At 31.8% G+C, this 27618-nt stretch overlaps 2 protein-coding genes across 2 annotated transcripts; one reads left to right on the forward strand and one right to left on the reverse strand.

Annotated features, from left to right (window-relative positions):
• Positions 1–8937: 8937 nt before the first annotated feature.
• Positions 8938–10929, reverse strand: LOC112525924 (exocyst complex component EXO70H1-like). The gene has a single exon (XM_025136246.1). The coding sequence runs from the start codon at positions 10927–10929 to the stop codon at positions 9058–9060; it is 1872 nt and encodes a 623-aa protein (XP_024992014.1). The 3' UTR covers positions 8938–9057.
• A 10601-nt stretch (positions 10930–21530) lies between these two features.
• On the forward strand, positions 21531–27461 carry LOC112512217 (UDP-glucuronic acid decarboxylase 1). Its single transcript, XM_025118087.1, has 7 exons — positions 21531–22259; positions 22946–23093; positions 23209–23288; positions 26378–26461; positions 26592–26666; positions 26795–26887; positions 26974–27461. The coding sequence occupies exons 1-7, from the start codon at positions 21615–21617 to the stop codon at positions 27181–27183; spliced, it is 1335 nt and encodes a 444-aa protein (XP_024973855.1). The 5' UTR covers positions 21531–21614; the 3' UTR covers positions 27184–27461.
• Positions 27462–27618: the final 157 nt, after the last annotated feature.

A 27618-nucleotide genomic window follows, 5' to 3' on the forward strand; every position in this document is an offset into this window, starting at 1 on the left:
ATCTAAGAAACCAAAAACAATTAACCAAAAATCCAAGTCCAAAATTATGAGGCTAAGTCCAAATCAAACAAATCCAAGCCCAATTACAATACAGATATGGAACAAAAACAATATACTATCTGCCCTCGTAAGACTATCCAGAAATCCACTTGAAAGCTTCTAGTATGGATCCACTTCTCACACCCTTGTATCCGTCACTTTGCACAATTGTATTGACCAGTCCTTGTGTTCTGACAGGAATGCCACAATCTGTTTCAAACCTGTTTCGGTCTTGCTGTTGCCGGGGCAAATTGTTCAACACCGACTAAGCTGAAACCGTCACACAGCACAGTATACAATAGCAGCGCAAAAACAGATTTAAGTATACACAAAAGCTTTAAATTGCAATATCTATAACTGTTTCAAACCTGTACCTGTCATAAACACAATAATTCCAACTCACTACACAGAACTGTACATAAGCTGTGTGTACATACTGTTTAAATCGAACCAGAACTTGATATCAACCTTGCTGCTTAAACCTGTTTTTACCTGCTGCTGTCAAGATCACAACAACTTGTAGTTGCTGCTGTATCTTCTCTGCTTTAAAGACCTGCTGCTTCTGCTGTGCATGAACCTAACAACTTGTAGTTCCTTTACTAATGATGCTTTGCTGTTCTGTACACAACACAACACTGCACACTTTGTCACTGACAGCTGCTAAACAGCCTGCAACTCCTCAAAACCTGTTAAACAGACTCTGCTCTTAGTTTAAACAGATCCTGCTGTTTCAAATCTTGTTCTGTTGTTGCTGTTCAAATCTGTTTTAAACCTTCTGTTTCAAATCTGTATCAAATCAGTTTAGAAAACCTGCTTGCTGTTTAGCTATGTAACAGCTTCAATCCTGACCTGCTGTTCATCATCATCTTGGTCTCACATATACACACTTGAGCTAATATACACACAGGAATATCAGACCACTTGCTGCACACTTTAAACTCAATCAATAGACAGTCAAGTTCAACAACTGTTATTGCAGCTACAACACTTAATCAATAGAACTTAATCAATAGAACAAAACCTACTGTCAAAAAGTTGCTGTTAAAATCCATCACAACACACTTGGATTTGTACTTGCTGCTGCCATTCTGTTTTATTCCAAAACAGTGTTGTTCTTCTGCTAAGACCTGCTGTTGTCAAGACCCTTATTGTATACTGTGTAAAGCTTAATGCAAGAACCTGCTGTTATTCTTTGAGCTGCTGTTATAAAGTTTCTTCTCTACATCAACAGCTTCCAAACAGTTACTGCTGTACCAAACAGCTCATTTACTTCACTTAAATGAACAAGAACCTGTCACAAACTAACCTGTCCTAAACAGATTTAAAGAAATACAGCAGCTCCAATTCTGTGTTTACCAGAACTAACACAACACACCTGCTGTCAAGCACAATACAGTAGCTGTTTTGATGTACTTAGAACAGTAGCAAATGTCAACAGCAACCACAAAAAAAGGTGCAAATCGAACCCTAACACTCTGCTCGTCGACTTATAACACAGTGAGAATGGTGAGCGGATTAAGATGTAAGAATCAAACAAGTGAAATCCAAACACTATTATGAGCGATTTACAGTCTATTCGATCGATTTAGGATCACAGTGATGAGCGATAATCTCTAAATCGACTAGATAGGTTGTCCGATTTTTAATCCGGATAATTATCCGGTCACTTATCCGGTCAAGTGTTGATAGGTTTAGATGAACACCGATCAAGAGATGAACAAATGACTAACCTTTTCGTGCGCTGTCACTTATCCGGTCAAGGCTTCCATGTAAACCGCTCAAGTATACCGGTCAAGTCTTCTTCGGTGTAGATGAATACCGGGCAATGCTTCTCTCCGCTCGATTTCTTGCAAATCCGATTGTGTCTTCTGTTCAATTATCCAGGAGGAAGAAGATAACTTGTAAGCGGACACTTAGTCCGTTCAAAGTAATGGGCCAAAATTAGACTGAAGCCCAAACAAAATTCAAGTGATTAAACTGGGTGAATTTTAGACGGTTTAACAAAAGAAAATGAACAAAAAAATTCAAAATCAGATCAAACACTTAAAAACACAAAAACAAAAAAAAAATTTAAAAAAAATGGATCAAAACACTGATTTACGAAAAAATTTAAGAACACGAAAAAATTTTAAAAACCTAAAAACCGATTAAATCTTGATTTATTTTGATCAAATCACAAAAATTCGTGAATAACAAAGATTCACAATGTAATTTCGAGCATTTTGATCATGTTTTTAACACAAACACACAAGATTTTTATGAAAAATCGGATCAAAATCTAAAAAAAAATCAAGAACACTCAAGAACATAAAAAAATTCCAAAAAAAATCACTTATCTCTTCGATTTCTCTAACTGATTTCTTGCATTCCAGCTTTGATACCAATTGTGTGTCCACAATCACTGATCAATCTTCTTATTAAGCTTCCTTCAATGGCAGATTCATGGATTTATCATTCAAGAACACTATGAACACTTTATGAATATTGAGAGGAAAAGTCAATCCTCTCAATTCAGTCAAACCTTCTATTATCAATGAATATAACAATTAGCTCACCTCACTTACTAATTACAAAGATTACCACCTATTTATATGGTCAACCTAATTAACAAAGTCAAAGTCAAACTAGTCTAAGAAAGTCAAACAYGCTGACTTTACAATTATAGACAAAAATTAATCTTTCAAGACGAATACAATTAATACTGATTTTTCAGTCCTAACAAATAACAAATGATTCATCAAACCATGATGACCGATGAAATGAGTGATTGAAGAAAGTTAAACAATTTCATGGTTTCTAAGAAAATTTTGTGTAATTAGTGAACAATGAAACAATTTTATTATTAAAATGAAACGGATCCATCTACCAATAACATGAAAATGATAAAATATGATCAAGATTACGTTGATTAGTGTATCGATGAAACTGTGAAACCATTTTGTTCATGTAATGTAATACAATTTGTTTTAATTTATATTCAAAAAGATTCATTATGTATAATTGATTATGATGTGTTTTATTTATATTTTGAATCTATTTTAATGATATAACATGATATGGTTGTCATTAATAAAAACCACTACCAAAGTTACCATTTTGCCTTTATAGGGATTATAAAATAAATTTTTATTTATTTATTTATTTTAATTTTCTAATATAACATAAACTAATCTTGACCATTAATCAAGAAAATGGATGGATGGGATTGGTTTACATAGTTTACACAAATGAGAGTGAGTTTCATTTGATCGCTCCTATATATATATATATATATATATATATATATATCTCTCTCTCTATATATATATATATATATAGAGAGAGAGAGAGAGAGGGGTAGATTATTATACAACCATTTACATTTGTACAACCAATACAACTCAATCTCAACTGTTTATTTAATTTGATAAATATGTAATTTCATAAAAGTTTTGATTGTTTCATAATATAAAGTATTGATCATAATTAATGAATCTTATTCATCTTTCATAAATATTTAAATCATAATAAATTAACTCTCATAATTTTCATAAATATTTCAATTTATTAAGTTGCATTGATTGTATAAATGCGATAGTTGCATTTAAAACAAACTATATATATATAACTCCATACAAAGTCAACTACCAAACATATATGGTTGGTGCAAAAATGATGGTTTGAATCACATTTAGATGAGTTCGTCCTGGCCACAAATTAGACTGCATTCAATTATGTTAACCCAATATATATATATATATATATATATATATATATATATATATATATATATATGGTATATTTTTTTTACAACCTTGTGCATTTGTACAACCTTTGCAACCTAATTAATTGAGATATTTATAGAAATGATTGGAGTTCATTTATTATGATTTGAATATTTATGGAATATGAATTGAGTTTATTAATTATGATTAATATTTTATATATATATATATATATATATATATATATAATATTTTAATAAACAAATCAATAAAAAAACATGTTAAATTACATTACCTATATTATTGGGAAGTCGGGACTTTGAAACTCCACTCATCCACGTCAATCAGTCTACCCCTAAATGGACATCACTTTCTATTTTACCCCCAATATATTCTTAAAAACTTTCACATACATACACACATATAATTGGAGGTTTAAATGAGAATACCTCTATTTTACGAGAACGTATGAACATCCTTATCGCATTTGATAATACGCGTGAGGGGACCATGTGATGTACGGACGACGTGTTCTACGACTTAGATCGCGTCAAAGGTTGCATGTGTCTATGATTTAGCATCACATGTAATGGTCTTGATGGATTATAGTATCATATCAACAACAATCTTATCACATGTGATAATACTTGTGAGGGGACTTAGTGGTGGAAGGGCGACTTGGCCCACAACCAATATCGCATTGAAAATCGTCCGCGTCTCTTATTTAGTATCACATGTGTATCGCATGTGATTGTCTATAGTGAAAAGATGTTCTTGAATTCTCGTAAAATGAAGGTGTTCTCGTTTGAACCCTTCCATATTATATATAGTGTTCATAGGTGTTGTTTATGATCTTTTCCACAAATACTCATGTTCTACAATATTCACCAATGTCCATTTTTGTTCAATTTTTCATTTATTACAAATATATCATGATTAAGAATTAAAATTGGTTCACATATTTAACTCTAATTATTAGGTTAATAAAAGAATCGTTGCCTATATATATATATATATATGTGTGTGTGTGTGTGTGTATATATATGTATGTATGTATGTGTATTTTCCGGGTGTTAGTCTCTTACCGTCACCTAGCATTAATGAGGTTGACCCCATTGTGTCTATTCTGGAGTTGGTTAAGCAATTGTCATTATAAAAAAGAGAAAAACGATCCAAAAATCTACCCCACACTACTTATGTCGGGTCCTATGGATTGTGCATGTGGCTCTCCTTCCTCGATGTCTTGATAGGGTATTGTAATATGTAGGAGTTTGTTTTTATCTTTCCAAGAAACAACGAATTTGATAAATTATTCGTCAACGTTGTTTAGTCTTTTTGAAATAGACTCTTTCAAGCTCTTTGAGAGATACAATTCATACAAAATGTCAATTTTTTGCAACCATATTGGACCCAAACGTAACTAGTTATATACGCTGTTTGGATATATTATTTTTCTATAAGATTATTATTCTTTAGTTGTTGCCCAATGTTTCTAAACTGTTCAAGGAAAAAAAACACATTGGTGTAAAAAGGGTTATAATCAACGATTCTCGAAATGGTCCAATCAAACCCACCCCAAGGACGTTATGTAAGAGGCAAATCCTATTTTTAGTTGTCTTAACTATTAAGACATTAATCGCCATAATTCAGTTCATGTCAAACCCAATATATCTTTTGTATCTCATAGTACTTTTAGTATGTTCGTAGGAAATACCTGTTTCAGATATAAAATAACCCATCTGCATGGGTGAGAGACGCTGGGGAATTGGTTTTATTCTAAAGATTTTGGTATGATGTCCATTATAATTTTATAACTCTTAAAATTCAAAAATAACTTATCATCGTTCAAACACGAGCAATGAGAAGCAACCAAGTAGAAAAATTGGATCAGGCAAGGAGGGTTGTATAGTTTGTCTCATTGGTCTATTCACCACTGAGAACATATATAGTTTCAGTATTTATGCTTGAGGATACATTTATCTGTTACACCATCTTGTATTTATTGTAATCTCTGTCAAAAAAATACTGTAATTCATCTTCTGATGAAAACCTTTGACTTCGCCATGAAGCTTACCTTCCTTATTCCACGACTTCAAACAAAATTTTAAAAACTATATATTTTGATTAAAATAATACCAATTGAGTAACGAATTTTGTCAACAAGATGAACTTGTTTATGTATATCATCTATTCAGTCAACTCTCAATTAGCTGTACACAAATAATTGTGAGTAATAACGTACTTATCATGAAATTATCATATATAACAGGGAGAGATGAGTCACGTATATATGTATCGAGTAAAATTATATTTATATGTAGTTGTTGAAATGGTCAATTCAATTTATTATACTCCCCATTAGGCTAATTAACAGTTTGACTTTGGAAGACATTGCATATGATTCTCGTAAACTGAGTAGTTTGTCTTCAAACAACTAAATCATTTATTAAATCAGATATAATTCTTAATTATAATAAACAATTTTTAATTCTTAGAATCGGTATCAGTAAACTTTATGATATTTAGAACGTGTTTTCATTTTATAATAATAAGATATCAAAAAATAGACTAATTCTAGAAGAACTGATTACCAAACTCTTTATAATATAATGTATAAGATGACATGTTTTTATAATGACGTGTTACAATAAAATAGGGTAAAGGAGAGGGGTTGTAACACAAAATAAATATATTTTTCAAATAGTTCAGATCTTGTACGTATGTACGTATTATTTTCTAAGACTCTTCGTAATATTTGTTTGGCTTACAAAAAGTCTATGGTCCTGAAACGAGAAACCAACACAAAAGTTTAGAAATTGACGATACATATCACAATCAATTTTACATCGCTATAAATGACGTTATTGATTTGCTTGTATATATTTTATTATTTTTAATTAATCAAAAGATCGAAAAATCTATGGTCCCAAAGCAAGAAACTAACACAAAAGGTGGAAATTATCGTTGTGTGTCGTCTTCAATTTTCTGTCGTTGACGTTATCGATATCTGGAATTGTATAAAAACGGAAAATACCAAAAAATGTTGAAGCAATTTCTCAAACTTTTATCAAACATAGTATATATTTAAGAAGAAAAAAATGAGTCAGATGTTAACTTATTGTTTATATGATAATGAAGTTAATTTAAAACTAATTTCTTCAGTATTTTATAATCTATACTATATTATAAAGTGTTTGACAAAAACTTTTAAAAACCATTTTTATGCATAAAGTACTATATATTGATGCATATTACTTAAAATTCAAGATTACAAGTAAATTGTGCATAAATACATCTTATTAAAACTCGATGTTTTAATTCGTATAACTAAATGTAGATAAACATAATCAAATACAATATAAACATCTCATTTCAAAATATAAAAAATATAAAATATAATTAGGATAATTATCGACTTCTAACAAAATAATTAATTATTATCTTCATAGAAAAATTATATTATTTAAATCAAATATAAATTACTTCGTTATTGTACCTAAATTAAATTATAATAAAAAATTAAATTAAAAAATTACACAAAAAATAAGGAATTTTAAATAGTTAATTTGATACTAATATCGATATATTTTTGTCAAATTTTTATGATATCTTCAAATTTATATTTTATTCAAAAATAAAAACATCATCGTTTCTCAAAATCACATAAAATTATATTATAACATCGACTGAGATAAAAGATAAAATAAAATATTAAAATCAAGATAAATATCGCTGCATTGCACGAGTACCCTTCTAGTAATCTTTAATAAGAAAAGAAAAACTCAATTACAATTATATAATTGCAATTTGTTTTTAAGGAGAACACAATTTTCCGTACAAATTTAATTTAATTGTTATTTATCAAGTGTTAACAACATTCCACCCAAATTGAATATTTGACCATATAAAATACATTTACGTATTTTTTTTAAACAAATTAAATACTTTTATTTATTTTTAAGACGAAAAAAATAATTTTCCTCATTTCACATCATTAATTGAATTGTTGAAAAATAAATAAAAAGTGTACAAGTCAATTGAAGGTCAATTAGAATACTTAAATGGTGTTTAATTCATTTTTTTTAAACATTCAATTTTTTTGGGACTTATTATGGCCACAAACAATCCTACATTGAATAGTTTTATATAATAATTTATCGTCAAATATAATATAAACAGATTATCAGATTATCTAGGAAAAATTAGAAGCTTGTCTAAATCAAAAACGACTTTATAAACATTTTTTATAGTTTATATTTTTGTATATGCACTAAAAAATAATTTACAGTATACTGAAATTATTATTGTATGTACAGCCTGAAAACAGTACTTTGTATGTCTATATATGTATGTCTGTAACTATAAGCAAAGCACGGTTTGAGGCTCCGCATTAATAGGTAGAAACTTGTAAATGATATGAATCTTAATTGCCAACATGTTCGTCAAATATTGCTGAAAGGCTTTACTACATAGTTTGTAATGGTTGTTTAATGTCTCATCAACAAGTTAAGCATTGGAAACATAGGATAAGGTAAACTTGAATTTTGTCTTATAACTCAACGAGATCAATCCCATTGTGTCTATTTGTGTTGATATCTGTAATTGTCAATTGTAATCTTGATATAAAAGAAATTCAAGATACAAACCCGCTTGTTTGTATTGGGAGATGGTCCTCGACATTGGATTTGTGATCATCAAATAATGTATAGGAGTCTGTATGGTCTAAAGATATAGAGAGAAAATGATGGTAGTAGATCACACAAATTAATGCTTCGTCACAAAAGTCATACTTTACACATGTCTCTTATACATCAACAATTACGAGTGCAATGATAGAATTTTTTTTAATTCCAAGTTCGTTATTTTCTTTAATGAATCGAGAGTTCATTGTCAATTTTGTTTGTTACATTGAAATAGTCAATTTTTTGCGTGCAATTCATGCATTTAACAAAGTGTTTGTGCTTAGTAATTTTCTAACTCTATAATACAAAATTGAGTTTGTTTAACTTAACGACTCGAGATTCTTAACACCAATTCTCGGCTTGCCTTGTCTGAAAATTAAAAGTAATGCGATATAATTCTTATATATAACTTTAATCAGATATTGTGTTTTATTGTAAGAAACGCTTTTAAGGAATTTATCAAATACAAGAAATGAAAAAACCAAAAAAGATATAAGAACACATTTTCTTTAAGGGTTTGGATTCACTCGTAATTGACATGCCCACTGCAGGGGTAATATTGTATTTACACATATAACCCTCCTAAATTACCGGGGTGGTGCAAAAACGCATTCCAAATTTAACGACGTCGTTCACCCCGAATGCGACTTTCGTGAAGATGACACTGACGATGACACCGACGTCGACGTGCTGCCCGACCCGAAGAACAGATCGGAGAGCGCGTTTCCCATATCCTCCGGCGCGTATTTCACAGCTCCGGCGAACTTTTTATCTTTTGTCATCTCGACTCTTTGCGCATTGTAGAATTCTCTGTACGCCGGCAACAACTTTCTCGCCACCGACACTTTGATTTCGTCTCGGAGCTTGCCGTCTGGTACGACGACGGCCAACTGCTTTCGGTGAGTATCATCGAATATCATGTTGATTCTCTTGAAACTGTCTCTCGCTTCCTCCCGCGTCATCGACGCCGCGTTTTTTGGAATGGTATCTATGACGTGGCTCCATGTTAACCGTTCGTAATTGGCGGCAAACTTTTTGACTTCGGATTCGCGTTTGATGATCCAGTCGTCGCCGAGGAGATACCGGAGATTAGATGATCGGACTTTGGAGAGTATGTGTTGCAGGTTGTTGGCGAGGAATAAATACGCGTGAGAGACGTCTTTGTAGTGCTTTGATTTGCCGTCGAGTTTGCAAACAAGGACGAAGATGAACCAGGCTAACCAGACGGATACTGCCGGCGATGGAGAATCCTCGGAGAATGATTTGTCGAAGAATGTTTCTGGCATTAAGGATTTCTCCGATGGTGGACTGTCGAGTAAGATATCAGCTAAAACGCCGTAATCTGTAAGGAGAGAGAGGTAGCCCATGGTGTCGACTGTAAGTTTGTGAACTCCGGCACCGGCTACGGCAGTTTTCAACGATTCTTTGTTTAGCATCGTTTCGAAGTCGGTTAGGTCTGACCTTACCGATTCACCAAGTTTTATCAATGAATTGACCGCTTGATTCACGATGGAAGATGTTGATGGAAAGGAGAAAATTGAGACGATGTGTGGCCACCGATCTGCTATTGCGGTGTACATATCCAGCGTCCGGAAGATCCTTTCAGACGATTTCTTGCTGTTTTTGGCCACATTTTCTGGAAATCCAAACAGAATGGATGCTCCCTCTTTTGTAATTTCGGTATAACATGCTTCACGGATGGAATCAGACGACGCGAAAACGTGATCGCATAGAATTCTCTCTCCATTGAATAATGTTTTCACAGCAACCTTGACAGCATTCAACCAGGCTTTGATCTTGAGATCCAAAACCTCCGCATCCATTTTATGAACATGAGCTGATTTCAGCTTCTCGACACCAAGCTTGTATATACCTTCATCAACTATGGATTTTCGTATGACTTTGTAAATTTTGACGCACTCCTTACCATAGCCAGATGAAATCATGCACTCTGCGATCGCTTTCAGATCCTTCATAACACCTTCCGCAGCATCTTCAACCTCACCGATCAATTCCCCAGCAACTCGTATATCGTCATCAGATTCATCAGCAAAATCAGATAAACTGGATCGCGTGGAAGTCCTGGAAGATCGAGTGGAAACGGATTCAGGATCCAAGTGCGCTCGATTCAAGGACAAAATCTGATAAAACTCTTTCTCCAACCGCTTCATGGCGATCTGCATGAGATGCTGCGCTCTGATGAGCAACTCAGAGTTGGAGTTGTCGGCGGCCAATGAATGCATGGCCTTATGGAGTTTGTTGACAAGGTTGATGAATTCGAAAGCCTCTTGGCGATTATCGTAGAAGAGCGAGGTGACTTTGGCATAAGTGGAGGTCTCTGGATCCCATTTGACGATGAGTGGCTCCACAACCTCCAGCGTCTGGACCATGACGGAATCGGACAAACTCCTGGAGGGTGCTGGTAAGATGAAACGTGAAGGGGAAGGATAGTGAGCGATGAAAGAAGATGAAGATCGTTTGGGAGAGAAACCAAATTTCTTCATGATCAATTAATGAATTGATTTGACGAAGAAGAAGAAAGAAATGTGAGAGTGAGATTGAGATTGAAAGGATGGCGTCTGAAGAAATGCAGTCTTTCAATGTGTGGAACTGGTAAGGATTGCGGGGTATGTGTGCCGGGATGGGTATTTATAGACAACAAAAAACAATCAACATCTCCTCTTTATTGTTCCATCATTTAGTGGAAGACAAAGTCATTCATTTTTTTAATTTTCTTTTTCAACTAATTTTTAATATTCTTAATTTGTAAAAATGATGTGTTTTAAAATACTTGATTTTTATTTTTTTATCTTTCAAAATATAAGTGTTTACTCATAACTTCATTAATACATAAACAATTAAAATTTAATAAAAAAAATTATAAAAAAAAGATGTAATAATTATTTACTTACTATGTGATTTTTATATTAAAACAAAATGACTACTTTACAAGATAAAAATAGGACATGCAAATTAATGAATTAGCATCCGATGTTACTTCTTACTTTATCTTATAAGATTGTAGTGCACTAAAAAATTTAAAATGATAGGTACACAACAACTTATCCGATAAAAGTCGTCACCTTTATTAACCAGATAAAACCCTTCATCCTTATTATTCTTTTTAACATATAAGATTTCAGACTCTTATCATATTATTTAATAAAATAAATAATCCAATAAACACTTGCTTAAAAACTATTTTTGATACATGAAATATAAAAACCGAAAAGTTAAATATAAATTGGTTGGGAAAAAGGTATTTATTGTATAATAGGTAGTGGGTAGTTTACAAAGAACCTCCACAAGGTGAAGCCGCAATTTTTGTGTTATTGGTATTGACTTGACTTTTTGTTTTCTTGTGTGGGAATGTAGAATGTTCGAGTTCCAGCTTTTTCAAACATGTTCTAATTTAACGCTTCACATTTATTTTAAATCAAATATATTTATCACTTTTCTTTCTAAATTAACATATGATTTTTTGACCTCAACATATTTTATATACTGAAAAAAAAAAAAAAAAAACTTGTTTTTTTAATTATAAAATAAGGCAGTATAATGTATGGATTTTAACAGATATTTTTGTAAAAATTCATAATTCGCAATTGCATATATATATATATATATATATATATATATATCGATTTATAATTTTATTAAGTTTTAAAACTAAAATCCTAACGAACATTTGGTGATATCTCAAGTGATAAGCAGAAGTAGTAAATTATGATATCTAGTTGTAATGCATCAGAGGTGACGTGTCGTGCCCTTTGCCGACGCGGTGTCAAAGTTGGCAGATATAAAAGTTGCTGACATGGACAACATTCACCAATGGTTTCCATTCCATCCTTCTTTTCCTCACACTTTCCTCTCTCTTTTTTTTCCCAATCAACAGAAAACGATCTTCTTATTTTTTATGAATCTAGAAAACTTTGTTACAGTTTTATAATATATGTTAGTATTTTTTTATTATTACGTATTTTATATTCATACAATTGATTTAATGAGATAATCATTTATTTCATTACTTTTTGAAATATATAATTCAAGTACCTTTTTTAATTACTGGTGGAAATTCAATCTTTTATCTGATATTTTTATATAAAATTTCATGATTTATAACTATACATAACTTGTGATACACGGAAGTCATTTTAATGCATCAAAAGGTGACGTGTTGTGCCACTAGCAGACACGGTATCAAATGTTGCAAACGTAGAGGTTGCTGGCGTGGACAACTCATCAATTACCAAATTCTCAATCACTGGAGACCGGAGTCTTCTCTCAAATGACCACCAAATTTCTTCTTCTTTTTTACAGAAATAATATTACGATTTTCTTGTTTTTATGAATTTAAACAACACGTTATAGTTGTACGAATAACTTATTTATATATAACAGTAAAGAGGGCATCATCGTTTATTTATAAAGCGTTTACTAAGTCACATTACCTTATTAGATAAAATGTCAAAAACTAAGACTCTTACTCAGTAAGAATAATGATAAGAATCGAGGATTTTACCTGGTAAGTGAGGGTAACAACTCCTACTCTGTTAACATTTACTGAATAAAATTGTTGCATACAATACCTTTTTTTATAAACTAAAATTTTTACCCGATAAGACAAGTGGTAGAGTCGAATTTTACAAATAAGCATTTATCAGGTAAGTGGCTTCTAGGTGTTTCCTAAATAAATTCACAAGTAACCTTTCCTTGTTCATTAGTGTATGATTCAAATGCTTTATTATTCAATGACATAATTTAGGCTTAGACTATGACAATTTGTATGTATGAACGTTATACTTTTATAAATGTTTTCTTGTAAATGGTTTTGTAACTTCTCAAAACTTTCCAGTCCATCATTTTTAATAATCAAACTTCAATCATTTATTATATGTGCGGTCTACATTCAATCATTTATGTAATTCGTTCACGTCTCTCAATATATATAGTCATACACACACTAATTATGTTGATGAGATTTATCAAGTCAATTTATAATTAAATGTAGTTATTATCATATTTTAAATAAATAATTCTATCCACTTAATCGATTAGAATGTAGTTTTGTATTTATAAAAAATATCTAATATTGGCTGTAATTAATAGACAAGAGGTTTTAGAGCAGGTGGTGAAATTGTGGAAAGAGTAAGGGGTCGTTTACCTAATCACTTACCCGTGAAATTCAACACTACCGCTTATTTACCGGGTAAGATTTTAGTCTACAGAAACAACATCGTATGCAACAATTTACCCGGTAAGCACTAACCGTGGTAAGAGCTGTGACTCTCACTTACCGGGTAAGACTTCCGGACTTTGTTTCGCTCTTACCGGGTAAGACTCTTGGTCCTTACCATATTCATCCGGTAAGGTAACGTAATTTGGTAAGTGCTTACCTGAGTAAGCATTCGGTAAACAGCCCCGTTTATTTATTATAAATTATGAATATTTATTAATTATGTCAGTTCAAGATAATTTTTAATTTGATAATATAATTATAAAACATAATAATAATAATAATAATAATAATAATAATAATAATAATAATAATAATAATAATAATAATAAAGCATAATAATAATAATAATAAAGCATACTAGAAGGACGACTGGACCGCTGCCTTTCCTTTACTTTCACTCTTTTCCTTCCTTGTTATTTATGTATGTGTGTGAACTTATTTTCCATTTTCCAAATTATTTTTAATAATTCAGATTATCAATAAAATGGTCAACCACATATATTCACATTTGTTTTTTCCCCCTTATACGGATCAATTAGTATGTACCTAAATTAATATCAAGGATTTTAGAGAACACTTAGCACTACTAAAAAATGTGGTTTTTTCGACAGTAAAATCCGTCGGAAAAACAACTTTCCGACGGATATTGCCGTCGGAAAAAACCTCGTCGCTTAATACAATTTCCGACGGAATTTCTGATGAATTTGTATTTTCTGGCAAAAAAACCAGCCATAAATCCTTCGAACAGTTTTATAATATGTTATCTCTTTTCCGGGTTAATTAGAAGGTATATAAAATGTGGTTAGCGTTACCGACGGATTTTTCATTGGTAAACTTTTTCCCTCTTCATTTAGAACAATAACCAGTTTTTATTTCAAAAATAAAAATAAAATTTTTCGACGAAACTTCCGTCGGTAATTATATTTAAAAACTGTTTTTCTTATTTAAAATATGAAATGCTTTTTATTTTTAATGAACAAAAAATATTTACCGACGGATTTTCCGTTGGACAATCCACCATATTTTTTAAATAAAGCTTAAATCTAATTATTTACCGACGGATTCTCGATCCGCCAGAAATCCGTCGAAAATGTAGCTGGTATAGGGAAAATACCAAAAAACCTCCTAATCTAAAATCTAAAATATAAAGATCCTGTAAATTAAATACAAATATACGATACACTAATCTATCATAAATACCTAATATGATTATCCGGACGAAATAACATACATATATAAATTTTTGATTGATAATACTAGTTCATAAATACATTATATCAAATCTATTGCGGCGGATCGGCGGAAACTGTTGAGATTATGTAAACCTCTTCATCACATCCATCATGTCCGCATGCTCTTTCTTCTGGATCTCATCTTCTCTATTTTGGATCTCTTCTCGGCGGAAAAGTTTATCAACCTCCTTCTGTAGGATCTCATCTCGAGTGAGCATTTTTTGAATTTGGGACCGTAAGTTGTTAAATTAACTACAAATACAATAAAACATTAAAACTTTCAATAAGAAGTATAAATGAAATAAATAAACATCAAATGATACAAATATACACACCCGACTATCTACTGCGTTTAATATCCATTTTTATAGCAGTATAGAAAAATCTTCATTAACTTTATGAAATTCGAATTGAAAACCTATAATGGAAATCAAGACCAACATTATTTTTGTTATTTTAGAAAGAAAAAATAAAGTTTGATTTTGTCAGGTAATCGAATATGTTATTATTAATAATAAGTAAGTATGTAAAATATAGTTTGATAAGGATTAATTAAAACATTAAATAAATTAATTATGAATAAATAAACACAGTTGGAAGGCACACGGTGACGATATATAATATGATCATTATTTAGTCTATATGTGTCACCTCTTTACAAGTCAATTATTTTAACTACCATAATTCAAATGTTGACTAATTATGTTATTTTCATATATAATTTAATTAAAAATATATCTACTTATATATTTGGCGAATTTAAATTGGAGTTTTTGAAAATTAAACTTGATAAACAAGTAATTATATATTCTGATACATATTTATTTTTTATTAATTTATGTTTCGAAAATAGTAAAAGGAGGCCTTCGTGATAGATTTTCGTTACTAAATATATACATGAGTTTGTTTTATTATAAACGCCATCTTATAATTTTTTTAAAAAAAATATTTGATTAAGGTTAATTTATTTCGTTTAGGTTTGTCGATGAAACATCTTTTATTTTGGGTTATCACTCAAAAAGAAAATTTTATTCATTTAAATGTATTTGTATTAATTAACGAACGCCACAAAATATTTATAAGGGTTCTTAACTCAGTTGTTGATTTTAGTATTATCAAACATGTTCGCATAGTTATAATTTATTTGAGATTGATAAGGTTTCATTGGTTAAGCTATAATATGAGTTGGAAAATGTGGAATGCAAGCTCGTATTAGCTATCGTAAACCAAAGATCATCATAAAGAATGGTCACACGAGTTGGCACCCTATCAGGGTTTGAGATGTGGTCCTGGTGTGCACCAAGTCCTTTATTACATACGGTGTTGCTTTCTAAATTTTATTTAGAAAGTGTGAAGTCTTTGGAATTTTCACATCAGGTTGCGGTCAAAGCATCTCTAACAATTAAATGTCAAAATATCAAAAAAAAAAAAAAAATCATCTCCAACAAATTCTCTATTTTGGATATTACAAATTAATTATATGAGTAAATTATGTTTTTCGTTCATGTGGTTTGTTAAAAATTTATATTTTTGTTTCTATACTTTCAAAATTATGGTTTTCGTCCCTGTGGTTTGCTATTTATTTCAATTTTCATCCTTGAGATTAACTCTGTTAACTTTATATCGTTAATCTAGGGACATTTTGGACTTCTTATTTTTTTTACTTACTCTTACTAAAATAAATTCCCCATGCCCACTTCTTCTTCCCAAGAACACGTCGGGGTTAATGTTCACCGTCTCCAGCAACAACCGCAAACAACCCCTTCCTTCCCATGCGTCCTTGATTTCAATATCCATCTCCTGCATATGGAAGATCAATGTTCTCTAACACCATATCCATAAAGCACGAAGGCACTTTTACTTGTTTATATAAACAAATTCTAGTTTACTTCAAGATGAACATAACGAAAAAAAAAATGTTGGGCAACTCAACGAAATGACTTGTAGGAATACCTTATCACCATTTCTCGAGCAATCTGAGGAGATGACACATGTTACTGGATATAAAACCATTTGAATTTAGATGCATTTCCCCAGCTCAAGAAAGTTTCATCTTCAAGAATGGGTTCATCTAATGATAGGTCCTACTCAAAGCAGTTTTTTTTAGAGAGATCGAAATTCAGAATTTGGTTAGTTCAAACTATACTAGTAGATCTTCTACGCATATATCATTGAATTGCAAATGGGTTTTGGGTTGTGGGGGGGTGGGGGGGGGTAAATGTCTTCATCAAACTAGCATTAGGTTTTCGATGTGGTGTAAATGGGCTTTGTCTTCACCCAAAAGATAAAGGTTGTTGCATGGTAGGCTCACTGGAGAAGGCTGGTTGTGGTACGATAACTTTACCGGGGAAGGAAGGTTAGGTCGGAGATGGAGAAGTTACAGTCGTCGTCTTTAGGGGAAGAAAGTAAAATAGTTTTTTTTTATAGAAAATGAAAGAAAAAGTAAAAAGACAAAAATGTCCATCTTAGTGACAGTTTTTTTTAACGGAGATAGTTGCACGGAGAACCGCAACTAATTACAAACCACAGTGACTAAAACTATAATTTTTAAACCATAGGGACGAAAATAGTAATTTTTGACAAACCACAAGGACGAAAGCCATAATTTACTTATATATGAATAAAATATTTAACAAAACTCATAAAATATTATTTTTCTTTTAAACATTTAAATTCAAGCAATCTCAATCTCATTGGTAGAATGAATAAAACAAACCAATTATCTCTAACAAGTAATCATTTTTGGAGAAATCTCCGGATTTAGAGAATTTCATCCTTTGAAGACAAGTTGCTTTTAAAATCTTAGTGTAGTTACCGTTTGATCTTATCCGTTGTTAGTTATTTGCAAGGGCGGAACATAAGCCTTCTAACTCCAGGTGCTGAACCTAATCTCTTTTTACAAATGGATCACATAAACAAGTTTAATTTGCTTCGATGTAATCGATGCGTATTTTCAAAAACACAAAAGATACATCATCCAAAGTCTAACATATTCAAACTTTAAAACAAGACGAAAATTTAATGAATTTTTCAAACACTGTTCATCAAAGTGAAGTTATCGATTTTTTGTGGTTTTGAAATCCTGCACCATTTTCTTCAAACTAAAAATTTTCAGCAACTTATTTCTCGACAAACAAAACCAACGAGTCGTTTAAAAACTCCCTTCCATTTTATGTTGCATTTAAAGTCTATGAACATTCAGTTTAATGAAGAAGTTAAACCATAAAGCGTAAAAGCTACGTTTATGAGTTTCTCATTCGGTTTTATGATTCAATCTTGATCTACGTATCAATTATCAATCAAAAATAACAATTAACAAATTGTTTCAGTAACTAAAATCTAATGAATCCTTCAAAGTATATAAACTCACAAACAATCACTTAAATATTTAGCCATAATTATAATAACAAACAATATTTATTCCTAAATAATTACAAACAAAAGAAGTCCAATTAAAATATTAATTAAAGATATTTCTAGCTTGATGCCTTGGGTCGTTGTTTGAAGCTGAGGGGACATATAACTATTTAATTGAATTAATACCATCTATATACTTAGTTTTAGGGGGTTTCGGATTACTTATTTAAAACAAATTATATTCTTTTATAAAAGCATTTATCAACTTATTATAAGTTAGGAGAGTGTAATTTTTTCAAAAACTTCATCGGTTTGACACCGGTATAAGTTGTTTATCCAAACACTCAAAAATGTTTATTATCGGTGTCACAACGGAATAAGTTAATAAGTTGTTTTTATAAGCAATCCTAAACACCCTCTTAGTAAGCAACAAAAAATACCAATGTAATCTTAATAAAATATTGAACAAGTAATGGTGGTGCGAAATGCACACTTGTTTGAGTTTATTTCAGAACCACCAAACCATCGTTTAGGAGTTTCGCCCCTAAATAACGGTATACTTTAAATCGAAATAAACTTAAACAAATATACATTCCGCATCATCCTTAATTACTTGTTCAATTTTTATCAATATTACATTGTTTATTCCGCACCATCCTTACTTGTTCAATTTTTATCAAGATTACATTGGTAAACAAATAATCTCATTACACGATATTGGTGATACAAATCACCAATAATATTTATATTTTTTAAATAAATTACTTGTATATGTTTTATTAAATATAATATATGTTTTGAGGTGGGTTGCTCATTGCTGATGCATGTATTGCCTCATGATGTATGCGATTACGGGAGAAGCGTGCATGCATGCAATTGATTTCAAATAAGTCGACATGAATTCACCTGAAAATAGGAATAACTCAGCAAAGTAATAATTATATATTTGATTTTTTTTTATTTTGGTTATAAATATTGATCCAATCACATAATTTATTTAATATTTTAAAATAAAAATCTAATTAACTTTACAAAATCTTTTATTAAAAATGATACAAATCTTTAATATTTAATATGATTTACTTTAAGGTTATTAATATTAAGTGTTATTATTGTGTGTAAGCATATAATAAAAATAACATTTTTTAAAATATTTCTAAACACAATCGTTGTATATAACATATTTTTGAAATGAATTATTTCCATATGAACGTGTTTTTTGAAAATGATTACATTTTCTTGACAATGAATTATTACAAAAGCTTGTTTTTTTTAAAAGAAAACGTTTTTTTTCCAAAAGAGAATATGTGTAGTAGAAAGTCTGAAAACTAATTATTTTAGTAGCTAAAATTTAAAATGAATTTAATTTTTTAAAATATATGACAACTGTCGAGCTCTGAGAAAAAGGTTTAAAACTAAAATAAATCACATTTTAATTTTTAAATATAAACTTTTCCAAAAACAAAAACTTATTATTAGGTTTTCACATAATTTTTATTTTACTTAAATATAAATTTTGGATTTTGTTTGTAATGAAAAATTGCATTATTTTTTTATAAAAAAACCCACACTTCTACGAAAAAGGTGGCAGTGATTTTTTATTAAATAATTTTTTATATAATAACTACACAAGTACGGAAACTATTTATTATTTAAATAAATAAACACATTTTTAGCAAGAAAAAGCTACAAAGTTTCTACGTTTGACTTTGACAACTTCTAGAATTTACGCCAGGAAAACTATAAAGTCGTCAATGGAGCCTAATTTTTGTACCTGCTTGTAATATATGATTTTCTTTTATTAAATATGATTGATTTTTTTAAAAGTCAAATAATGATAAGAAAGCAGTATTGTAGATTACGTAAATTATAAAACAAAAATGCTTGATAAGTAGGTTTTCATGAATGTTCATAATTTTTTATAAATATTTTAATTGTCTTGTAATATAAGCGTTAATTATGTCTTGTATAATTTGTACGATTTCAATGAGTTGTATTTGAAACGACCTATATTGATGTTGTATTTGTGAAATTGTGATATTCGAAAATGACCGGTGTTTGAATTATATGCCTTTGTAACATTATTCAAAATAGAAATTTGGCGATACGTTTTTCTTTCAAAATGTTAGAAAATAGAATGAAAGCAACCGCTGCTCGTTCGTACATTTATCGACTATAGTTTATTATTTAACATTAATTAATCATTATTCTGTAGTTTTTTCATTATAAATTTGTAAGTTTTAATTGGTTGAAATTGTTATTCGAAAATAAAGTTTAGATATATATACTCTTAAAATATATGGTGTGGAAAGTGGAAACGTTAAAGCAGTAAACCTAAACAATGAACTTACCAGACTGTTTAAAAGATCGGGTTGATTGAAAGCGTTAAGTCAGTCAAACGAGATATAAAAGGAGTAGGTGCAAGTGTACTTGTTACAATTGACTTTTATAGGTTCACTTCATAATACAACAATGTTTGGTTATTACGAGTTTTGTTGACAGAAAATGGGATTTGTAAGCTTTTTATTGATAGCCCACAAGTTGATAATTGGACTTTTAAATAGCACGAGGACACTTCAATGTCGATTGATTTTCAAAGGGTAAAATTGTAATTTGTTCTTTCCCCGGACGAAACCAACTGGCCCAAGCCCACTATTAGTACCCACTAGCCGGCTAGCTACTTATGGGCCTCATCAATTCTTGAGGTACTTCAATAGCCCAATATTTGTTTTATTCCTAAACCAGCCCAACTAACCATTTGTAATTGTAACATTTATTTGATTTCAAGGATGTGAATGTAATTTTTGAAACCCATATCTTATACTATATTATAAAGTATTTGACATAAACTTTTAAAAATCATATTTTATACATAAAATACTTTTTGTTGATGTATATTATTTAAAATTTATGATTACAAGTAAATTGTACATAAATATAACTTATTAAAACTTTGTGTTTGAATTTGTGTAACTAACAGTAGATAAACATAATTAAATACATAATAAATATTTTATTTTAAATATAAAAAATTTAAAATATAATTAAAATAATAACTTAGTATTTATTTATAAATATAGAAACAAAAAAAAAATAAGAATGCATGTATTTTGGCGGTTGACTAGACAGGAAGTTGTATATTTATTTTTCCAGTGTGCAACTGTTATTTTTAACAATTTGGACGCCATCGCCGTCCATGGCTTCAAGTCTCTTTCTTCTTCACTGCAACTCCTGAAAAAATACAAATTATTTTTACCATCTCTCTCTCTCTCTCTCTCCCACCCATCTCGCCATCCTTCTCATGTTCTTTAGTTACTCATAACCCAATTCCAGAAAACCTAAAATCACAGATCCAACAATCATGAACAACATGAAGCAGTTGCATAAACAATCAACCGCTAATCAAAGAAGAGATGAAGAGATGCCCACTAGTCAAACCCCACCTTACTCACCAAAATTCCCCAAACATCAATCATCCTCCCGATATCTTCCAAGATCCATCAATTACATCCTCAAAGAACAACGTCTTCTCTTCATCCTTGTCGGAATCTTGATCGGTTCCGCCTTCTTCATTCTTAAACCATCCATTTCTTCCTTCACCATAACTGATGCTAGTGATGAAAATCAAACCACCTCACTCACCAGATCAATTGCATTCTCTCACCCAGACACCACCTCCCACTACTACCGCCCTATTAATCAGGCCACAGGACGGGTTCCGGTGGCTATTGGCCGGAAGAAGAGGCGGGTGGTGGTGACCGGCGGATCCGGGTTTGTGGGTAGTCATTTAGTTGATAAGTTGATTGCAAGAGGGGATGATGTGATTGTGATTGATAATTTCTTTACTGGTAGAAAAGAAAATGTTGCACATCATTTTGGGAACCCTAGATTTGAGTTGATTAGGCATGATGTTGTTGAGCCTATCTTACTGGAGGTTGATCAAATCTATCATTTAGCTTGTCCTGCCTCCCCAGTTCATTACAAGTTCAATCCTGTCAAGACCATCATATCCTTTTTTAGGTCTTCCTTTCTTTCTGCTGTTATTGTTATTGCTACTCATTCTTGAAATCAAAATATTGTTGGTACATTATGTGTATGTATCTCCATTAACTTAGGAGTAGGTATGCTTCTTGTAGATTGCACATTTGAATGCATGACAGTAGTATCTTTTGCTTATCGTGATGCATTTATAGATTAATGCTAGATTCACTTATTTTGTTGTTCTCTTGATGTTTGTGAAATTGGGCAGCTTGTTGAATATGGTATTAGACAAAGTTGCTTGCTTTGACTTTGGATGTAAAACCAAGTGCTTTTCAAATTCAAAATTGATATGAATTTTCTTATTACAAACCTATGACCAACGTGTTTTTTTCTATATGCAGCATTCAACCATATGGTAGGCTACAAGTTGGGTGAATTTGCATTATCATGTTTCGTGAGCTTATCCATTCTGTTGTGAAAATTGAAGAATTCATATGAATTTCAAGTTTGAATTTTTTTATACTTGGAACCACTATTTGAATTTTGAACTTTGAAGTGTAAATTTAAGTGAAGAGTCAGTTAAATTTTCATGTATTATTAAGTTGGTTTATATAAGGGGCATTGGCTATTTGTTGCAGTTTGATGTTGTTTTTGTTTAGAGTTGGGTATTTGAAAGTTATGAGTTTGGAATTTCTTAACTGGTGTAATTACAAGACAAATGTTATGGGCACCCTAAACATGTTGGGACTTGCCAAGAGAATTGGGGCAAGGTTTTTGCTTACAAGCACCAGTGAGGTTTATGGAGACCCACTTGAGCATCCTCAGAAGGAGACATATTGGGGGCATGTGAATCCGATAGGTGGATCATTACTTGATATTTGTCTGATTTGTACATTGTTTTGTATGTTGTTTTCTTTTTGTGTTTCTGTTTGCTGTAGTGATTTTGGTCACATTCAGTTTCTAATGTTATGTAGGTGTTCGAAGCTGCTACGATGAAGGAAAAAGGACAGCTGAAACCTTGACTATGGATTATCATCGAGGTGATGGTGTTGAGGTGATCCATTACATACTATTCGCTGTTCTTTTAGATCTTGTGATTTTCATTATTGTGTATCATTTAGTTTTGTTAAAAGAGAACACCAAACTTTGCCTATCAAAGAAACCGTGTATGAGCCAGAATAAAAACAGAAACTTAGACTTCTATTTTGACAATTTCCTATAAATCAATATGCATATAGTTCATATCCTGCATTGCTACAATCACCAAACAACTACACGAGATTTATGAAATATATTGATTTAGAGTTGAAATGAAAGTTGTTGCTGCAAATGAAGTTAAGGTATAAGTTGCTCAAGTTATTTTTGTTATTGTGGGAATCAATCTCATAAAAAATAGATTCAAGAGACGTTAACTAACAAGGATAACCATAAGTGGATGGACAAACATATTGATAAATTATTTGTTTTGATTGGTCAACAAAATGATACATTGATGCTGTCAAAGAGGCTTCATAACCTAAGGATTATAGAGATTTGCTGATATCATTCAGTCCTGCTTGCATTTTGAGAAAATATCAAACTATACGACTCTTATAACCCCCTCCGTAGGTTGGAACATATATTTAGAAGCGTTGACTACCCTTTCCTGAACGAAGTGGCAATCTACCTCAGTGTACTTAGTTCACCTGTGAAGGTTTAGATCTTGGGAATACGAACAACTACTTCGTTATTGCATACATTTCCATCAAATGAGTTGTGAGTGAGATCGCGCAACTCTTGCGTCAAATTGTCGTATTGAAGTCAACTTATCGCTTACAAGTTGTGCGTCGTGGCTAGATGTGTCATGTGAAAGTGAGATTACAACTTGCTTCTTGGTTTTCCAAAATGAGACGATCACCAAGGGTTTAGTACTGTTGCTAGAACAGAGGTATATGCATAAACTAAGCAATCAAATATTTTGGGTTCACATATATAACGTAACCATGGAAACAACCTCTCTAACCCTCATTAGTCAAAATAGCATGTCGAGGAATTTGCAATGTTCTAAAAAACACGCCATGGTGCTGAGGCGCAGCCTTGCCGCCACGTTAACCCCCTTGGTGTGGATATAAGGCGTGGAGCTCGTTATGGCGCGCCATGCATCGCGCGTTATGGCATTATAAGGCGTTGGGGGAAATTTGCAAATTTTAAACTTGAATAAGAGTAAATGTAAATGTAACTTTATAGTTTATACGAGCCAAATACTTAATCAACAAAAACAGGGAAAAGAAAAAACCCTAAACTACTTCTCAGCATACGAAAAATATTGTTCGATTACTTTCATTTGTTGTTCTTTGATTTTGTTGTTTGATTTCCAAACAAGAATTGCAAAGAGCGACTTACTTTGTATATTTGATATTATTTTTGTAAACTCTGTATAATTGATATCAAATTATCAATTTTCTTTTGTTTATCGTTTTATATGAATTTAAATTGTTAATAACTTGATCATTATTGTTCAAGACATTGAGGTAAACACACACACACACACATACACACACACACACAAATTGTGTAGCTTAAAAATTGTAAGGCTTAAGGCTTGACCTCGCTGCCATGCCACGCCTTACGCCATTTAGAACCTTGGTAATTTGTAGCTTAAAAATTGTGTGGGCATACACTTGTTATAATAGTTAGTAGCGGGAAGAGCATCTCCCAGAAATGGCGTGGAATGATATTATGTATCATCTTAATGGCAAAAGCTTAACATAAATGCCGTTTATTTCTTCTTAACATCCATTTTGCTAAGGGGTACACATACAAGATGAATCATGCTAACATTAGCAGGGAATGTTTCAATTGTTTCCAAATTGATTGTTAGCATAGACTTGGTGTTGAAAAAATTCGACATGAGAATTAATAAGGTAAACCCATATGACCTTAGAGAAGTCATCCACAATTGTATGGAAATACCAAAAACCTCCAATTGTTTCAAAAGGAAATGGGAGTGAACAATTTAAAAAATATGACTAACTTTAGACATACAAGGCAGATGAAAGACATACAAATGTGCTTACCATCTGCCACGACTCACTATACTTGCTAGAAACTTTGTTTTAGTTCAGGTTGAAGTACCTTCAAAAGTTCCATAGATGAATGAATGGCACAAGTAGCTATTAATGTCCTAATTTGCCTCTTTCACTCAAATACACATTAGAAGGTGGAACAACCAACCACTACATCAGACCCTAGCAGCCACCCATCTTTCATGTCACACCCACCTTCTGCTGGTAACAGTCATTGCACCTGGCAAATGCGAATCCTATTAGGCTAAGGTATTGATACCATGAGAAAGGCCACTGACCCACTGCTGTTTCAGAAAAATCTATCATTTGTTACTTGGAAATAAAGGAAATGCTGCAAATTGAGATCAATTGAAAGACAGTAAAAAGTAAAAATCTTGAAAAAATTACAGAGATGAAACTCAAAGGCAAGCATAAGGAAGTGAACCTCTAGGGCCCACATCAAGAATAACGTCCAGACATGGGTAATTGCATCTTCTGCTTCCCTTTGAGTATAACTGAAGTTTTCGTTTCATATATTATGCTTTGTTCTGTCTTAGATCCCGAATAATGGAAGATATCATTTATGTTGCATTTGATTCAGATGAATGAGATAAAGCCTTATGATGGAATGAATCATTCACCTTGTTTGTATGTGTGTAATTATTTCGGAATGAAATGCATACAATTCTTTAAGAAGACCATTGTAACCTTCTGTCTTATTGGTTTTATTATGTCTTTTTTCGGCACTCTTAGCTACAAGTTTGATTGATCCTTATGTGTAAAATACATTTTATTTATAATGAAAAAGACCCCTCCCCTATGGAATCAGGAATGGTTCAGTGGAATTCAGAACTATGCTTTCCATTTCATAATCCATAATATGTACCCAAACAATATTTTTCATTCCCTTGAGATAGCCCATTTCATTCCTGATTCTGTACCACAAGAACATTGAATTACAAAGTGTTCCTCTAGATCGCTAAGTACATCATCGATATGGGTTTGTACATTGTAAATGACTTGGCACTTTATGAAGCCTAGGCAACTTATCACCTCATCGTAGCAGCCTGACATGTGGCAACTATGGTTTACACTGCAGGTCCGAATCGCACGTATATTTAACACATATGGTCCTCGAATGTGTCTGGATGATGGTCGTGTTGTTAGCAACTTTGTTGCTCAGGTAAAACTGCACCTTTCCCCCTCTTTGTTTCTTATAAATTCATAAAAAGAATGAAGTATAGGATCATGTTTTGTTTAGTTCGGAGTCCTCAACAGTACCAATATCTTAGTGAGACAGCTATGTTTTGCAGGCGATTCGCAAACAACCAATGACAGTTTATGGTGATGGAAAACAAACACGAAGTTTCCAATATGTCTCGGACTTGGTATGCTATTTGTTATGGATATAGGCTTTTACCATCTTCTACATGAGTCCTCCAAATGATGATGAATAAGCTTTCATCTTTTCTAGTAAAATGAGGATGAATAGTTTACGAGATTGCCTTGATTTCAGGTTGATGGACTCATGGCGCTCATGGAAGGTGAGCATATTGGACCTTTCAACTTGGGCAATCCGGGAGAGTTTACCATGTTAGAGCTTGCTCAGGTTTTTCTCCTCGTCCGTTTTCCTTTTTCTGTTTTCAAACAAATCTTTGGTATTATTTTGATAATTTGTTGAAACATACAAATTAGGTGGTGAAAGAAACTATTGATCCAAGTGCTACAATAGAATTCAAAGAGAACACCGCTGATGATCCCCAGAAGAGGAAACCAGATATTAGCAAGGCGAAAAGTATGCTAAACTGGGAGCCCAAGATAACACTCCGAGAGGGTCTTCCACGAATGGCATCTGATTTCAGAAACCGCATCTTGAATGAAGATGAAGGCAAAGGCAACAAGTGAGATTATCGTATGTGTAGATTCAACAGCATGTATCTATATGTACGTTCATTCGTGTCACCAACAAAAAGTACACTGTGATTGGATATTTTAGTAGTAATCCCCAAATGAATGCAATTATTTGGCAAATAACTTTTTGTTCCCAACTAAAGTTGATGAGTGTTGTTTTACAAGAATGCCTTTTGGAAGAGAAGATGTTGGCATCAGATTCAAAGATATGATTGATTGGTGAAAGGGTTTGAAGCATTTGTTCCTTTGGAATACAATTCTATTCTTGCCTTTATTCTTCCTTTTTTGACAAAAAACAGTATGCTTGATTGGAGTTCTTGTGATGATAACCATGTTTCATTTGGCTCACAAGATTCATATAACACCCAAAATGTTAAACTTACCTTTTTACCCTTGGTTTGTTTAACTTAATTACCTAGTCACCCCTAG

This window comes from Cynara cardunculus, assembly GCF_001531365.2.
Source record: "Cynara cardunculus var. scolymus isolate 2C chromosome LG 1, CcrdV1, whole genome shotgun sequence".
Lineage (NCBI taxonomy): Eukaryota > Viridiplantae > Streptophyta > Magnoliopsida > Asterales > Asteraceae > Cynara > Cynara cardunculus.